This window comes from Salmo salar, chromosome ssa16, assembly GCF_905237065.1.
Source record: "Salmo salar chromosome ssa16, Ssal_v3.1, whole genome shotgun sequence".
Taxonomy (NCBI): Eukaryota; Metazoa; Chordata; class Actinopteri; order Salmoniformes; family Salmonidae; genus Salmo; species Salmo salar.
The window spans coordinates 60,561,344-60,577,955 of NC_059457.1; the positions used below are offsets into that span (position 1 = coordinate 60,561,344).

The 16,612-nt window shown below is 44.0% G+C and overlaps 1 protein-coding gene across 1 annotated transcript in view; it reads left to right on the forward strand.

Moving 5' to 3' along the window:
• The first annotated feature begins 943 nt into the window (after positions 1–943).
• Positions 944–16,612, forward strand: part of LOC106574339 (transmembrane protein FAM155A) — a 70,090-nt gene continuing 54,421 nt past the window's right edge. The window contains exon 1 of the mRNA XM_014150201.2: positions 944–2,339. Coding sequence (XP_014005676.1) covers positions 1,635–2,339 — 705 coding nt within the window. The 5' untranslated portion in view covers positions 944–1,634. The remainder of the gene's footprint in view (positions 2,340–16,612) is intronic.

The following is a 16,612-nucleotide window of genomic DNA, read 5'->3' on the forward strand; positions in this document are numbered from 1 at the left end:
AGATTGCAGTCATCAATGGGAAGGACACAAAGTGATGCAGAATAATTCCAAATGCATGATGGGTTGTTTCTTTCCACTGACCTTCTCTCAGGCTTTACTTTGGGTCAACTGGGTATTTACAAAGGATCTGTGAAGGAGTAGTAAAGACATTTGTATGGAGAATAGAGAAGGAACTAACAAGTATTCTACAGGAGAGAAGGAAGCGAAACTGAAATTAGTTCAAGGAGATTTGTTGCCAGGAAACTTTACCAAAGCTCATCTAGCTATTCACCAGTTTTATGCAATCTATACCACTCTGGATCGTCAGTTATTTAACTATTTAAATGAGAAAGACATGTTTTTGTTTTGTTTTTAAATGGTGTGTTTCAAATGTATCTTTGCTTTTATTGCAGTGTATAGGCTATACTACTTGTTTTGTCTTTGAAGGACTGTTGCAAGATAAGCCTGTGGGATAAAAGAGAAACAAACAAAAAACAAGGTCCACAGCCAAACAAACCACACAATACATGATCAGTGGCCTTGGATACAATCCTGAACCCATGTCACCCTGAATGATTGATTGTGCCATGATTAAATGTTATATTGTTGTTATATAAATGTTATAATGATTGTATAATGACATGCACCTGATGAACATGTCAGACAAAGCAAATGAAAGGAGTGTTTGTATTTTTCTTTCTTTTGACCTTGATGGAAGTATTCACATGGCCATAATTCAGTAATAATTCTAAAATAATGCATGCATGCTATACATACAGAACACACATCAACCCCTATGGGTCAGATCAGACTAAGTGTATTTTTTTTGTATTCAACTCCACTAGTGGGAGAAGAACCCTTACAGAAATGAAATCATTCCCGGGTTTCAGGATCATGGACAGCTATCACCCGAACGCTATGGCTGCGTTTTGTGACTGATGCTAAATATTTCATATTCAATTTTGTCATCCGTTAGGCTACTTGTTGAGCAGACTCTCCTGTCTCTCGAGTCCACACTATTTGCTATACTATGTTTTAGCTTTCAGAGTAGCTGGATGGCAACTGATGCTGCACCTTCTGAAAACAGACCCTCCAGGTGCGTCAGAATGGAACGGTCGCAGCTCTAAAGATGTCGCGCACGATACAAAAAAAGTGTTCCAAGAAGAACATGATGGCGGCAACTAACCCAGGACCAAGATGACAGTGGACATCAAAATACAACTTCTCAGGCATTTTACCGCCTAGCAGACACGGAAGCGAAAATCACTGGGCTGACATAGAACCCAGCCCTCATCCGAGAGCCACGACCGGCGGATTCAAGTCGAACGTAAATGCAGGTTGCCGTAAAACGGGTCTACGCAAAGGACCAGTGCTGAGCGCAGGCTAGAGGAGAGGAGCGAGACATGTTGCTACAGAAAACTAGCATCTTCATCGGAGAGCCATGGAGAACGCGGCCCCATCAAATCAAGGCTTCATCTCCTCCAACACATTAATTGAATATGAATTACAGATAATCGCGGTGGTAAACCAGCAGCACTACCTACGACCCAACATTTAAGAGGTGAAAAACGCAAATTAGACCCCAAGTCAATGAATGTTGCGGCAGAGAAACCCCCACGGTGGAGTCGGCCGGTGAAGAAGCACGTTCCCAAAATATGACCTGGGGTGCTTGGACGTGTCTGCAGCAAGAAGACGGCTTCAAAATCTGGCTAGAACCCCGCGAGAACGAAAAGCCATTCACCGACTCAGAGAGGGCCCAGAGATGGCGACTGTCCTTGGCTTCGCTCTTGTTTCTAACCATTCTGCTCTCTGATCACTTATGGTTCTGCGCCGAGGCGAAATTGACAAGGACCCGTGATAAGTTTGCATTGACGGACATGGGAGTTTACCCGTCTACAAACCCCATACCATCATCCAGCCTCCATTTAGCACACAGTAGCCTCAGAGAAAAAGAATATGCTATTTTTATAGGGAATTCTACCAAACCTTTGTGGCGACTTGAAACTTGCCACCACGATAGTTTATCTAAAAACGGCTTTACTTTTGATGACGCCGATCATTTGTGCAAGGACCTTTTGGAAAAAGAACGGACCCGGACAGTAAATATAAGTGATTTGTACCTTTCCTTTTGTAATTCTTATTCTCTTTTGGATTTGTTTTACGGGTCTAAAAGTCCGGACAATTTGAACTGCAGTCTTGACGTGCTTATTGGTGGCGATGTGGCGAGGTGCAGCCTGTGCGTCCAGGCGTACCAGCGCTACGACCAACACGCCCTGGAGAAATATGAGGAATTTGAGGTTATGACTCAGAAATATGAAACGGATGCATATTCAGTGAGAACATGCATGGATGAATGCAAGGTAGGCTGACGGGGATCGTGCCCCAATCTGTTGATTTTGGCTAAATAGATGCAATTTGGTCCCATACAGTCGTCAATCGTCATGGTAACGGATGGCAGATTCAAGGAGATCCTCTGCTCTCTTATCAGAAGGTTCAAGCAGGATGAGAAGCATATGGCCTTGTACTCTAAGGTCTTGCATGTGTGTGTCTTTGGTTGCTTTCCCCCCAATTGAGGAGTTTTAAATCGGTTGTGGAATGGAGAAAGGGCCAGGCCTTGACGTGTCATAACTTTCCTTCCACAGGCTTCACAATATCACCAGAAGTAGGCTATTATTTCCAAGCAAATATCAGCCAGCTTTACATGTTAATTCTTTCTGTAAATTATGATATTTTCTTTTAGTGCTAGGCTAGTATATGGCAAAGACTACAGTAGCTGCTACTATTTTCCTATTCATGCATCATCCCGCACCGGTGATGGTCTTTTTTCAGTAGTCTGATGCGCATGCTGTGTAGTGGCCACTCGGTGCCAGGTGTTCCGCCATGGCCACTCCACTCCACATTGAGTACATTTCAATAACGTTATTAGGGAACCGGAGGCTTCCATGCCTAATCCGCTGGAATGGCCTTCCCCACGTCGCATTTGGCACTGTTTGCTCGTTATTCGCCTGCTGTAGCCTAGGGCAGTATTTTTTCAGTCGTAAACTCGACAATGACGTTGACACAGAATTACGACAGCTGCTCTCTTTTTATCACATCATTTTTACCTCAAATATGACCATGTGGCCTGGAGGAAGCTCCGACCCTGTAGTTTTGTTTTACACTTCACCGACAGGTTTATCATGAGCCATTATAAAAGAGGCCTATGTTTCAGTGTGCCCTTGCCATCTCTATTCGGTAATCATATGCAACATTCACGAGTAGCCTGCTTGGAAAATATCGTTTATTCTGCATTCAGGGTTTTTGGTGTGAGATTTTCTGTGCTTTTATAGGTTCAGTAAATCATTTTTTAATATTTTCTATTTGATTCTTTAAAATCCGCCACTATGGACGCGGATGAGAGCTGTCCATGGTTCTGAAATCAATCTATAGAAAGCCGACGCTCCAAGCGAATGGCAGCCATGCGGTCAGTATTCATAAACCAGTCAGTGAAAACAAACAGACAAACAAACACGGTGTGGGGTCGAGTTGCTCCTAGACACTGATCTTCGGTCAATTTTGCATTTCTCCCACTAATGGTTAAGGCTAGGATTGGGGGTGGGGGGAATTGGGCACCACCTGAAGTGCTCCATGAACACAGGTGTTTGTAAACCCGACACATAAGTCATGATAATAGTGTGTGTGTGTGTGTGTGTGTGTGTGTGTGGTGCTGAAAGACAGCTCCCAGCCTCCCACCAATAGGCCAGGAATCACTGTGATGAGGATGCAGTAATAGCCACACTATTTTTGGATGATTTTGGCAGGATACTTTTGGCATGCTGCTTTCATCCATGTGGAGCTTATTGTGGTTCGATAATGATGAGATAACAAAACAAAAACATTGGCCTACATGCTCATATTTGTTTGATAATTATCAAGGGATATCTCCATCACAACTAAAGATTCGTTTTCTGTCTTATCAGTATTTTCAGTTGATTTGTACATTTTTTCTTTTGACTTTCATCTTCTTTTTCTGTCTATCTCATGCTGTCTCATCCTCTCCTCCAGTACTCCCTCCATCCCTGGTTTTGACAGGCAGATGATGGATGTTGAGGGCATCACTGTAAACCCCAAAGCATGTTTTACTCAAATACATCTAGTAAGTTGTACTCAAAGTCAATGAAAAGTTATTATTACTTAAAATGTTAATGTGGCACTGACTCGAAACTAAATGAGAAGTCACAGCAACATTTTTTTTAAAGACACAATGATAACAAATTAACATTTTTTCCAGCATGTTGTGTTTTGGCATGTGTTTTGGCATGTACATTGAGTGATTGATTGATTCAATGTTATGCTACACAGCCATTGTGAATGCAGGTTGCGGGTGAATACAAATCTCAACTGTTGGATAGCCTAATGCAGGCTAGATTCCAATAGGAATTATCACTTTGCAAGCCAGCATAATGCCATTTACAATTAGTGTTTCAATATTCAATATTTCAATATTCTAGTAAATTTCCCAGGTTTTCCAGAAATCCTGGTTGGAAGATTACTGGAAAAATGGCAAAATGGCTTAAGGACAACAAAGTCAAGGTATTGGAGTGGCCATCACAAAGCCCTGACCTCAATCCTATAGAACATTTGTGGGTAGAACTAAAAAAGCGTGTGCGAGCAAAGAAGCCTACAAACCTGACTCAGTTTCACCAGCTCTGTCAGGAGGAATGGGTCAAAATGAACCCAACTTATTGTGGGAAGCTTGTCAAAGGCTACCCGAAATGTTTGACCCAAGTTAAACAATTTAAAGGCGATGCTACCAAATTCTAATTTAGTGTATGTAAACTTCTGACCCACTGGGAATGTGATGAAAGAAATAAAAGCTGAAATAAATAATTCTCTCTACTATTATTCTGACATTTCACATTCTTAAAATAAAGTGGTGATCCTAACTGACCTAATACAGTGAATCTTTACTAGGATTAAATGTCAGGAATTGTGAAAAACTGAGTTTAAATGTATTTGGCTAAGGTGTATGTAAACTTCGGACTTTAACTGTCTTTATATATATATATATATATATATATATATATATATATATATATAAAAATCCCAAAATGGTGCAAGCTTGAGCATGTCCATTAGGCCTGTGTTTTTTTTTTTTTTTTATCAGCATGATTTTGATGGAGCAATTCAAGCCCCACATTTATTCCATAGGCTTGGACCCGCACTATGCAGCTGTTGCAAGAGCACATGTTTCACTGGCTGTCCACTGGTTTCAAAAACAATGAATGATAGGCAGGTTCAACTTCTTGAATTCAACCATTATTAGGTTCAAATACACATTTCGTTTTGTGAACATCAATTCACAACAACCACAAACCGTGAGGCACAAATAGCTAAATGAGAGAGCAGCAGTGATTCACATCAATGCGCTATGTAGATATCAATAATAAGTGATATCCGTATGGCCGTAGACAACACTCTGCTGTCATCCTTACCTCCAAGCGTTTATTCAAGTTGGATAATCTTTGAATGCCGACAGCAGTCGCACCATTGGAAGACATAGCTTTGACTGTAGCCTACAAAAGCCTATTCCTGCTCTTTTCTCGCGATCCATCAAACACATTTGGTTTGTCATCATAGCGGTCTCTGACTTGTGGTCAGACTCGCTCAGGTGGAACAAACTTGCGCCCTTTTTCAATGCTGATTTGAATGTAATTGAGAAAACAGAGAAGTGTCAAATATTTTTTTTCTTCGAAAACATCCTTTCTGAATTTAAAAGTAATCCTCAAAGTAATCATCTAGTTTTTCAAAAGTATCTGTAATCTGATTACAATATTTTTGCTGGTAACATTAACCCAGCAAAGGAATGTGTGTGTGTGTGTGTGTGTGTGTGTGTGTGTGTGTGTGTGTGTGTGTGTGTGTGTGTGTGTGTGTTGATCGAGCGGGACAGAACTGGTGCTGAGAGGTGAAGGGTGACGTGAAACTTTCTGTGTGAAAAAAACCTTCTCATTCAGTCAAACACACACACACACAAATGCTCGCACACACACGCTTGCTCGCTCACTCACTCATGGGTAGGTTGTTTAGCAACTAAAGCGATGTGTGCTCAACCGTGGAGCAAAACAGGCAGGGTTGGTTTAGAATCAAAGGATTGTTGACAACATGTAAACTATATTTCTCCCCCAAATATTTATTGAAAGCATAAATACATTTGCACAATAAGCAGTTGGTGTCTCTCAAATACATCATTACAATTGTTGGTTAGCTAGCTAGCTTAAGTTTAATCACTATCGGGAAATTCTGGTCTTTAGTACCACTTTGTAGGAGTTTTTTTTTCTACTGCAAAGAAACTGTGGCGGAGGGTTTATGAGTGGAATTTCTGTGTGTCAAATGTCTGTTTTTGTGTGTGTCTATGTACTGTTTGTTTATTAATAACACTTTCACACTTACCATCTCAATTTGAAAGTCTATGCTGATGCCGTGGTTTATTGTCTACAATAAATATTTCATAATGACCTTGTTAGTGTCAGGATTACAGTAGCATACTAAGATCAAAACCTATGCTGTGTTTTAGCATCTACACCAATTCTACTGTTGTGTTTTTTTCAGACCAGGTGTGATCTCAGGTCTATGGCCCTGTACACACTCAAGTTTTACAACTGATCTACAACTCATTTGACACAAAGGTTGTGATACAACAGATATTTCCGTGATACAATGGAGAGTTTGTCTGCACAAAAATATTTACAGAACTATTGGAACTTCACAATGCTTGTGTAACTAGTTTTGTGCAGAGAAGATCTTCGTTGTATCACAACCATTTGGTCAAATGTGTTGTACATCAGTTGTACAACTTGAGTGTGAACGGGGTTCTGCGTGGTTACAGGGTTCAATCTGCGTGGTTACAGGGTTAAAACAGAAACAACTCAAAGGGTTAAGTTTAGGTATTAATTCCGAGTGGTTAAGGTTATGGCTATGGTTTGGGGAAAGCATAAAATTAAATAAAAAATACATAGTATCATAGTATCATCAAGTGCTCTCCCTGCTTGCTAGACAATTGTGAACTGGTTTATGCAGCATCGTCTGGCTCTGTGAGTTTGAGCCCAGTGCTATGCCATAATGTCTTTGTTTTTATGGTGAGCGCCAAGGACGGCATAAATCGAAGTCCTCAGAACCTTTTCAAATATCGAAAATTGATGTGTGTTTCTAGTGACCAGCCTGTAATAGGAGCCATATAGCTACAGTTCGGTTCCCAGGGCTGAGGGCTGGCTTCTGAATCGACTGGCCACTGATTGAGTCAGCATGTCAGCACCGCCACCGTAACACCCCCCCCTCGCTGCCGTGGGAGTTTGACCTTGTAACCTAGGAAATATTTATTTTAAATCCCCAAGGGTCTCTCTCTCCCTCTCCCCCCTCCTTCTCTCGTTCTGTTTCTCGACCTGACCGCTGAGAGGGAGGGCCGTTAGAGCAGCAGCGAGAGGCAATAGTTTGGCACCTACTGACTTGCGTTTCCTAATTGACTTTGTTGTTGCTTCGTGCTTTACAGCAGCAGTAAAATTCTCTCCACTAGTGAGAGTGGGTGAGATATTGAAACCTTCTGATACCTTTACAGAATTCACCTCACCTCACTGTGTGTGTGCCTGTGGGTACACCCTCCCAGAATCTCCTCTCCAGTGTGTGTGCTCTGTTGTGTGTGTGACCCCAAACCCAACCCCATCCTTAGGAAATTGAATGACAGTCTAAGATTCATTGTCTTGTTCTATATCCCTAAGCATGGTAATCTCAATGAAGGGAGCCTGGCGATGGAATAGCATTGTGGCTGTGTGTGTGTCTCCTAGGATGATAAGGTTCTCCTCTCCTCTCCTCTCCTCTCCTCTCCTCTCCTCTCCTCTCCTCTCCTCTCCTCTCCTCTCCTCTCCTCTCCTCTCCTCTCTCTCGTTCTCTCCTCTCCTCTCCTCTCCTCTCCTCTCCTCTGTGTGTGTGATGTGCTATACTACGTGCTGTGGGTACACCCTGCCAGACACCCTTGACAGTTGCCTGGCAGTTCCCCATTCATCACCCACCCGCACCGTGGTGGGCACCATCACTCGCTCCCTCCCTCATTTCCTCCCACCATCCCTGAATGAGATACAGCCCAATTCAATCACAGCTACAGTATGTTTATTTTCCTGAATGAGGGAGGAAAGAGGGAGAGAGAGAGGGGGAGAGATTCTGTATGTGGTTCTGTGTATGTGTGTGTAAAGAGAGGGAAAGGCAGGGAGAGAGAGAAAGAATGAGGGAGCGAGGGAAAAATATAGATTATGAATGTGTTTGTGTGTGAGATATATTATTATATTATAGAGAAGGAGAGAGAAAAAATATTCTGTGTGTTTGGGGGAGAGAGTGAGAGAGAGAGAGAGAGAGAGACAGAACAACAACAGCCGCAGGAAACTGTGATGAGTGAGAGGGAAACTCAGGAGGAGGAGGAGGAGGACTTGACAGGTGTCTCCCACGAGGGGGGCGGATAAAGATACTGTGACTTAGTGAAAGGCAATGAATGATGTCTCAGGATATGTGTGTGTGTGGTTGTGTAGGATTACAACAGGAAATAAATATGACTAAAGGAAGTTATGTATACGGTAGTTGTCATCAGTGTCTTCATTGTCAGTGTGGTGTACTGTATAAGGTGCATACACAGGGCCTTTGGAAAGGATTCAGACCCCTTGAAATTTCCCACATTTGTTACGTTACAGCCTTATTCTAAAATGGATAAAATCTAAATTTTCCTCAGTAATCTACACACAATACCCCATAATGACAAATTGAAAACAGGTTTTTAGAAAGTTTTGTTAAATATATATTTTTTAAATCAGAAATACCTTATTTACACAAGTATTTGATAAGCGGTACCAGAGTGACAAGTCTAGGTCCAAAAGGATTCTTAACAGCTTGTACCCCCAAGCCATAAGACTCATGAACATCTAATCAAATGGCTACTCAGACTATTTGCATTGCCCACCTTCTTTTACGCTGCTGCTACTCTCTGTTTATTATCTATGTATAGTCACTTTAACTCTACCTACATGTACATATGACCTAAATTACCTGGACTAACCGGTGCCCCCGCACATTGACTCTGTACCGGTACCCCCTGTATATAGCCTCGCTATTGTTATTTTACTGCTGTTCTTTAATTACTTGTTACTTTTATTTAAAAATTGTACTTAACACTTATTTTTCTTAGAACTGCATTGTTGGTTAAGGGCTTGTAAGTAAGCATTTTACTGTAAGGTCTACCACTGTTGTATTCGGCATGTGACAAATAAAATTTGAATTTATTTGATTTGATGTTTAGCCCCTTTGTTATGAGACTCGAAACTGAGCTCAGGTGCATCCTCTTTCCATTGATCATCCTTGAGATGTTCAACAACATGACTGGAGTCCACCTGTAGTTAATTAAATTGATTGTACATGGTTTGGAAAGGCACACACCTGTCTACATAAGGTCCCACAGTTGACAGTGCATGTCAGAGCAAAAACCAAGTCATGAGGTCGAAGGAATTGAGCGTAGAGCACCGAGACAGGATTGTGTCGAGGCACAGATCTGGGGAAGTGTACCAAAACATTTCTGCAGCATTGAAGGTCCCCAAGAACACAGTGGCCTCCATCACTCTTAAATGGAAGAAGTTTGGAAATACCAAGACTCTTCCAAGAGCTGGCTGGCTGGCCAATCTGAGCAAATGGGGGAGAAGGGCCTTGGTCAGTGAGGTGACCAAGAACGTGATGGTCACTCTGACAGAGCTCTAGAGTTCCTCTGTGGAGATGGGAGAACCTTACAGAAGGACAACCATTTCTGCAGCACTCCCCCAATCAGACCTTTATGGTAGAGTGGCCAGACGGAAGCCACTCCTCAATAAAAGGCACATCACAGCTCGCTTGGAGTTTGCCAAAAGGCACCTAAAGACTCTCAGACCATGAGAAACAAGATTCTCTGGTCTGATGAAACCAATATTGAACTATTTGGCCTGAATGCCAAGCTTTACGGCTGGAGGAAACCTGGCACCATTCCTACGGTGAAGCATGGTGGTGGCAGCATCATGCTATGGGGATGTTTTTCAGCGGCAAGGACTTCGAGACTAGTCCCGATTGAAGCAAAGATGAATGGAGCAAAGTACAGATAGATCCTTGATGAAACCTGCTCCAGAGTGCTCAGGACCTCAGACTGGGGCAAAAGTTCACCTTCCAACAGGACAAAGCACACAGCCAAGACAATGCAGGAGTGTCTTTGGGATATGTCTCTGAGTGGCCCAGCCAGAGCCCGGACTTGAATCAGATCGAACATCTCTGGAGAGACCTGAAAATAGCTGTGCAGCAACGCTCCCCCATCCAACCTGACAGAGCTTGAGAGGATCTGCAGAGAAGAATTGGAGAAACTCCCCAAATACAGGTTTGCCAAGCATGTAGCGTCATACCCAAGGATGACTCATGGCTGTAATCACTGCCAAAGATGCTTCAACAAAGTACTGAGTAAAGCGGTTGAATACCTATGCACTGTAAATGTGATATTTAAGAGGTTTTTTATTTATAAATGATCAAAAATGTCTAAAAATATGTTTTTGCTTTGACATTATGGGGCAATGCATGTAGCTTGATGAAGAAAAAAACAATTGAATCAATTTTAGAATAAGGCTTTAACGTAACAAAATGTGGAAAAAGTAAACTGGTTTGAATACTTTCAAAATGCCAGTCAAAAGTTTAGACACACCTATTCATACAAGGGTTTTTCTTTATTTGTACTATTTTCTACATTGTAGAATAATAGTGAAGACATGTAGTAACCAAAAAAGTCTTAAACAATTCTAAATATTTTTCAGATTCTTCAAAGTTGACACCCTTTGCCTTAATGACAGCTTTGCACACTCTTGGCATTCTATCAACCAGCTTCATGAGGAACGCTTTTCCAACAGTCTTGAAGGATTTCCCACAGATGCTGAGCACTTGTTGGCTGCTTTTTCTTCACACTGCGGTCCAACTCATCGCAAACCATCTCAATTGGGTTGAGGTCAGGTGATTGTGGAGGCCAGGTCATTTGATGCAGCACTTCATCACTCTCCTTCTTGGTCAAATAGCCCTTAAACAGCCTGGAGGTGTGTTTTGGTCATTGTCCTGTTGAAAAACAAATGATAGTCCCACTAAGTGCAATCCAGATGGGATGGCGAATTGCTGCAGAATGCTGTGGTAGCTATGCTGGTTAAGCACTCCCACACCATCACACATCCTCCTCCATGCTTCATGGTGGGAACAACACATGCGGAGATCATCCATTCACCTACTTTGCGTCTCACAAAGACACAGCAGTTGGAACCAAAAATCTCCAATTTGGTCTCATCAGACCCAATGACAGATTTACACCGGTCTAATGTTCGTTGTTCGTGTTTCTTGGCCCAAGCAAGTCTCTTCTTCTTATTGGTGTCCTTTAGTAGTAGTTTCTTGGCAGCAATTCGACCATGAAGGCCTGATTCATGCAGTCACCTCTGAACAGTTGATGTTGAGATGTGTCTGGTACTTGAACTCTGTGAAGCATTTTTTGGGGCTGCAATCTGAAGTGCTGTTAACTCTAATGAACTTATCCTCTGCAGTAGAGGTAACTCTGGGTCTTCCTTTCCTGTGGTGGTCCTCATGAGACCCAGTTTCATCATAACGCTTGATGGTTTTTGAGGCTGCACTTGAAGAAACTTTCAAAGTTCTTGAAATGTTCCGCATTGACTGACCTTCATGTCATAAAGTAATGATGGACTGTCTGTCATAGACGTCGTAAGGATTGGACTAAGGCGCAGCGGGTAAAGTGCTCATACTTAATTTATTTGATGAAAACACTTAAACAAAATAAACGTACGATGGAAAAACCAGTTCCATAAGGCACACAGACTATACAGAAAATAACCATCCACAAAACACAAGTGAAACAAACACAACTAAATATGGCCTCCAATTAGAGACAACGACAACCAGCTGGCTCTAATTGGAGGTCATTGCCAAAAACCCAACATAGAAATAGAAAACTAGATATAAACATAGAAATAGAAAACATAGAACCTAAACCAAAAACACCGAAACACACAAAACAAACACTCCCTGCCACGCCCTGACCAAACTACAATGACAAATAACCCCTTTTACTGGTCAGGATGTGACAGTACCCCCCCCCACAAAGGTGCAGACCCCGAATGCACCTCAAAAACAAAAACCCCACAAAGACAAACCCAAACTTAAAGGGAGGGAAGGGAGGGTGGCCACCGTCAACAACGGTACCTGTGCTACACCCCCCCTCCCAATCCTCCCACTACGGAGGTGGCTCTGGCTCTGGGCGTAGCTCCCGTTCAGAAGACTCTAGGCTGAGGAGCGTCCCTGGAGACTCCGGGCTGGGGAGCGTCGCTGGAGACTCCGGGCTGGGGAGCGTCGCTGGAGACTCCTGGCTGGGGAGCGTCGCTGGAGACTCAGGCCTGAGGAGCGTCGCTGGAGACTCGGCTGAGGAGCGTCGCTGGAGGCTCAGGGCTGAGGAGCATCGCTGGAGGCTCAGGGCTGAGGAGCGTCGCTGGAGGCTCAGGGCTGAGGAGCGTCGCTGGAGGCTCAGGGCTGAGGAGCGTCGCTGGAGACTCAGGGCTGAGGAGCGTCGCTGGAGACTCAGGGCTGAGGAGCGTCGCTGGAGGCTCAGGTCTGAGGAGCGTCGCTGGAGGCTCAGGGCTGAGGAGCGTCGCTGGAGGCTCAGGGCTGAGGAGCGTCGCTGGAGGCTCAGGGTTGAGGAGCGTCGCTGGAGGCTCAGGGCTGAGGAGCGTCGCTGGAGGCTCAGGGCTGAGGAGCGTCGCTGGAGGCTCAGGGGCTGAGGAGCGTCGCTGGAGACTCAGGGCTGAGGAGCGTCGCTGGAGACTCAGGGCTGAGGAGCGTCGCTGGAGGCTCAGGTCTGAGGAGCGTCGCTGGAGGCTCAGGGCTGAGGAGCGTCGCTGGAGGCTCAGGGCTGAGGAGCGTCGCTGGAGGCTCAGGGTTGAGGAGCGTCGCTGGAGGCTCAGGGCTGAGGAGCGTCGCTGGAGGCCGAGTGCTCACAGCAGGCACTGGCTGTACCGGGTTATGGAGGCGCACTGGAGGGTGAGTGCGGGGAGCAGGTACAGGACGTACTAATGGTCGAGTGCTCACAGCAGGCACTGGCTGTACCGGGTTATGGAGGCCCACTGGAGGGTGAGTGCGGGGAGCAGGAACAGGACGTCCTGGACTGGGCAGGCGCACTGGAGGCCTGGTGCGTGGGGCTGGCTTTGGAGGCGCCAGACTAGTAACACGCACCTCAGGGCTAGTGCGAGGAGCAGGAACAGGACGTACTGACTGGGCAGGTGCACTAGAGGCCTGATGCGTGGGGCTGGCTTTGGAGGTGCCAGAATAGTAACACGCACCTCAGGGCTAGTGCAGGGAGCAGGAACAGGACGTACTGGACTGGGCAGGCGACTGGCATGGCTGGCTTAGGAGGCCGATCAGGGCTAGTGCAGGGAGCAGGAACAGGACGTACTGGACTGGGCAGGCGCATTAGAGGCCTGGTGCGTGGGGCTGGCTTTGGAGGCGCCAGACTAGTAACACGCACCTCAGGGCTAGTGCAGGGAGCAGGAACAGGGTAAACCGGACCGAGGAGATGCACTGGTGGCCAGATGCGCTGCGCCGGCGCACATCTCCCTGGCTGCCGGCCAACTCTCGCCCGGCAACGCTGCGGAGCCCTTATTGACCGCACCGGCCTGTGCGTGCGTATGGTGCATACAGTGCGTATCTCCGCATAACAAGGTGCTTGCTTGATCCGTCGCTCCCCATAATAAGCACGGGGAGTTGGCTCAGGCCCGGACATTACGAATGAGTATTAGCAGTGAGAGGGAGAGAGAGAGAGAGATGGCGAGAGAGAAAATGCAAATTAATTTATAATTATGTTCATGAATGGAGGGGTCTCTGTTTCACAGGTGCGCACAGGGGCCTTTGTGTCTCTCATTAGCGCCAATGCTATCGTCTTCTAGGGCCTGGCTGGAGGAGCAGTGAGCTCTCTCGGTCTCTCTTTCTTTGCTCCCACTTTCTCTCTCGATCTCTCTCTGGTTCACTCAAAAAATACTGTGTTAAAAACAACCCAGTTTGGGTAAATATTGGACAGAACACACATTGGGTTATTTTGACGCAGCCAGTTGGGTCACTTAGTTGGATTATTGAGCAATGGGTATCCTACGAAACAGGTTTGAGGAGGTAGTGAGGTAACTTTGGTCAACTCTGAGTTCAACTCGGGATAACCGGTCATACAAAAGTGGCAAACCTTTTAGCCAGGTAAAATTCTAGGGCAACGAATCCTTCAGACCTACCCTGCTCTGGGGCAGGCTAACTCCACTTACCCTGAATGAAATTTGACGTGTATTCATGGCTGCTAAGGGAAGCCAGGCTTCTCCAAAGAATGTACAAAACCCCCCTAAAAAATACAATTTATCTTTCATGTGTTTCATAACTGTCCTTCAGTTCGCAAGAGGCTGAATGTATCCCACCCTAGAAAGCATCCAAGCAAACTAAACAGTAGCCCTGTGTGTCAGTATGTGTAGCGTATCAATCTGATGCTTTCTGGTCAGAAAGAGTATGACATTCTTCCCGCCCATACCATTAAATGCAAGGGAAGCCAGCGAGCATTTGGCCTCCCTTGTTAGAAACAAATATAAAATAATAGCCAATCAGCTGTCAAAACTCTCCTGTGACGATCTGAAGGATCAGGTAACAGTGGGTCCGCTCTACAGCGTGCTCTCTCTCGTAGAGGGGGAGAGCGGGAAGTCGGCTGTTTTATGGTCGGTCATAAAATACGCTGCCTCTATGCTCTGTAGTGTTTGAGGTTGGAATGTAAACTGTGGAACACAGTGAAACCCTTGGACATAAGAAGTTGTAATAATTAAACAATATTTATATTTTTGAGAATGTGGGAGTAATCTGTGGACACTTAAGGGACATGTCAAGTGTGTTTCATTTGGTGATCTCATGAAGGACAGGAAACACACATAACTGTATCTCTTGAAGTGTACATTTCCCAGCTGTCAGGTTTCCATCTAAATATTGTGAAACGTATGTGATTAAACATTAAACTATTTGTGAAAAGATGTAATGTGATGGTAACCTTCTAAATGAGAAAATATGGATTTCATATAAAGTTAATCAAATCAATGGCCACGCCCACGTGAGCATAGACATTACGTCGACGTCATGGACCGCCCTTTTATCAGAAGTGTATAAAATACACTTCCTACTAAATGTACATTAAGTCAGAGAACAGAGAACTATAGACCATAAGACCAGAGAATATGGAGCTGTAAATATGAACTCTATAGGCCACGGAGACCATACAGCTGTAGTGTTGGCTACACAGCTGGAAATGGTTAAACTCTGAGACTATCGATCACTACAGAATAAGAGAAAATCCTGGACATATAATTACTAGTCTGCAGCTGGAAATTATGTAAATCTAGTACGAGAATACCGACAACCGCGGAACCATCTATCTATGCACAACCATCTGTATGCCTGACATATCCATTACAACAGACACTATCCAGAGCCGCTGAGAAAGTGACAACTACGAAAGACATTGTGACTTCTGGGGAAGTTAACCCGAGACTTTCTGATGAACTGACTCTCTAGCAGACGGACCTTTGATTACAACAGAGATGACAACAACGAAATACAGGCGTAAATGTATACATTGCAATTATTCTCGAATGAGGGGCCGTTCATATGCAAAGGATTAGCATTTTAATGAATATAATTATCAACTGTGTGTAGTGAATCCAGTTTGTCTCTCCCACTCTTTTCCAGTCTCCACCCTTTTCCATTGTCTACCAAGCCGTCATACCGGTTTAGCCCACTAGGGACTTATCAATGCATTGTGTTAGTAACCAAGATCTACTGTTTGTTTGTTATATATTTCTGTGATTTATTTAGTTAGTAAATAAATAATTAAGCCAAGTTGTATATTGCTGATTCATCATTTTCGCTAGGGTTTGTGCAGATATTCAAGGGTTTGCGATGTTCAGTAATGAGAACTGATGAGGTAATAATGATAGATTAATAGAAGACTAATCAATAAGATATGAAAAAGAGTCGATTCGGGAAATAGAGAATCGTTAAACATTTTCCTGTGGTGCCCCGACTTCCTAGTTAATTAAAGTTTACATGATTAGTTTAATCACGTATTAATAATTACACATAGAAAATTGATTTGATAAAATATGTCTTCACATTTAATGATAGTCACAGACACGACACAGCTTTGAGCTAAACTATGCGAGCTCAGCTGTGAATGCTCCTAGTCATCTATAATAAGGTGTTAATGGAAGGCAGTTTGAATTTAGCTTCAGACCAATCACATCACAAGCCAAACATCATTATTGACAGAAAAACACTTGAATTGTTGCATCTTGTTGTGTTGTTGGCCTCCAGTGGCTAGCTAGGTAGCTAAAACCGTCCTTTCCTAAATTAGCCATGGATGGAGATAGGGATTTGGACTTGCAGTTTTACTTAATTCTCCGTACTGGCCAATGATTATAATAGTGATTCTGATCCAATCATAAATTCATACATTGCGACCCTGGCCTGATAGGAAGGAAGTTCAACATGTAGATAAATG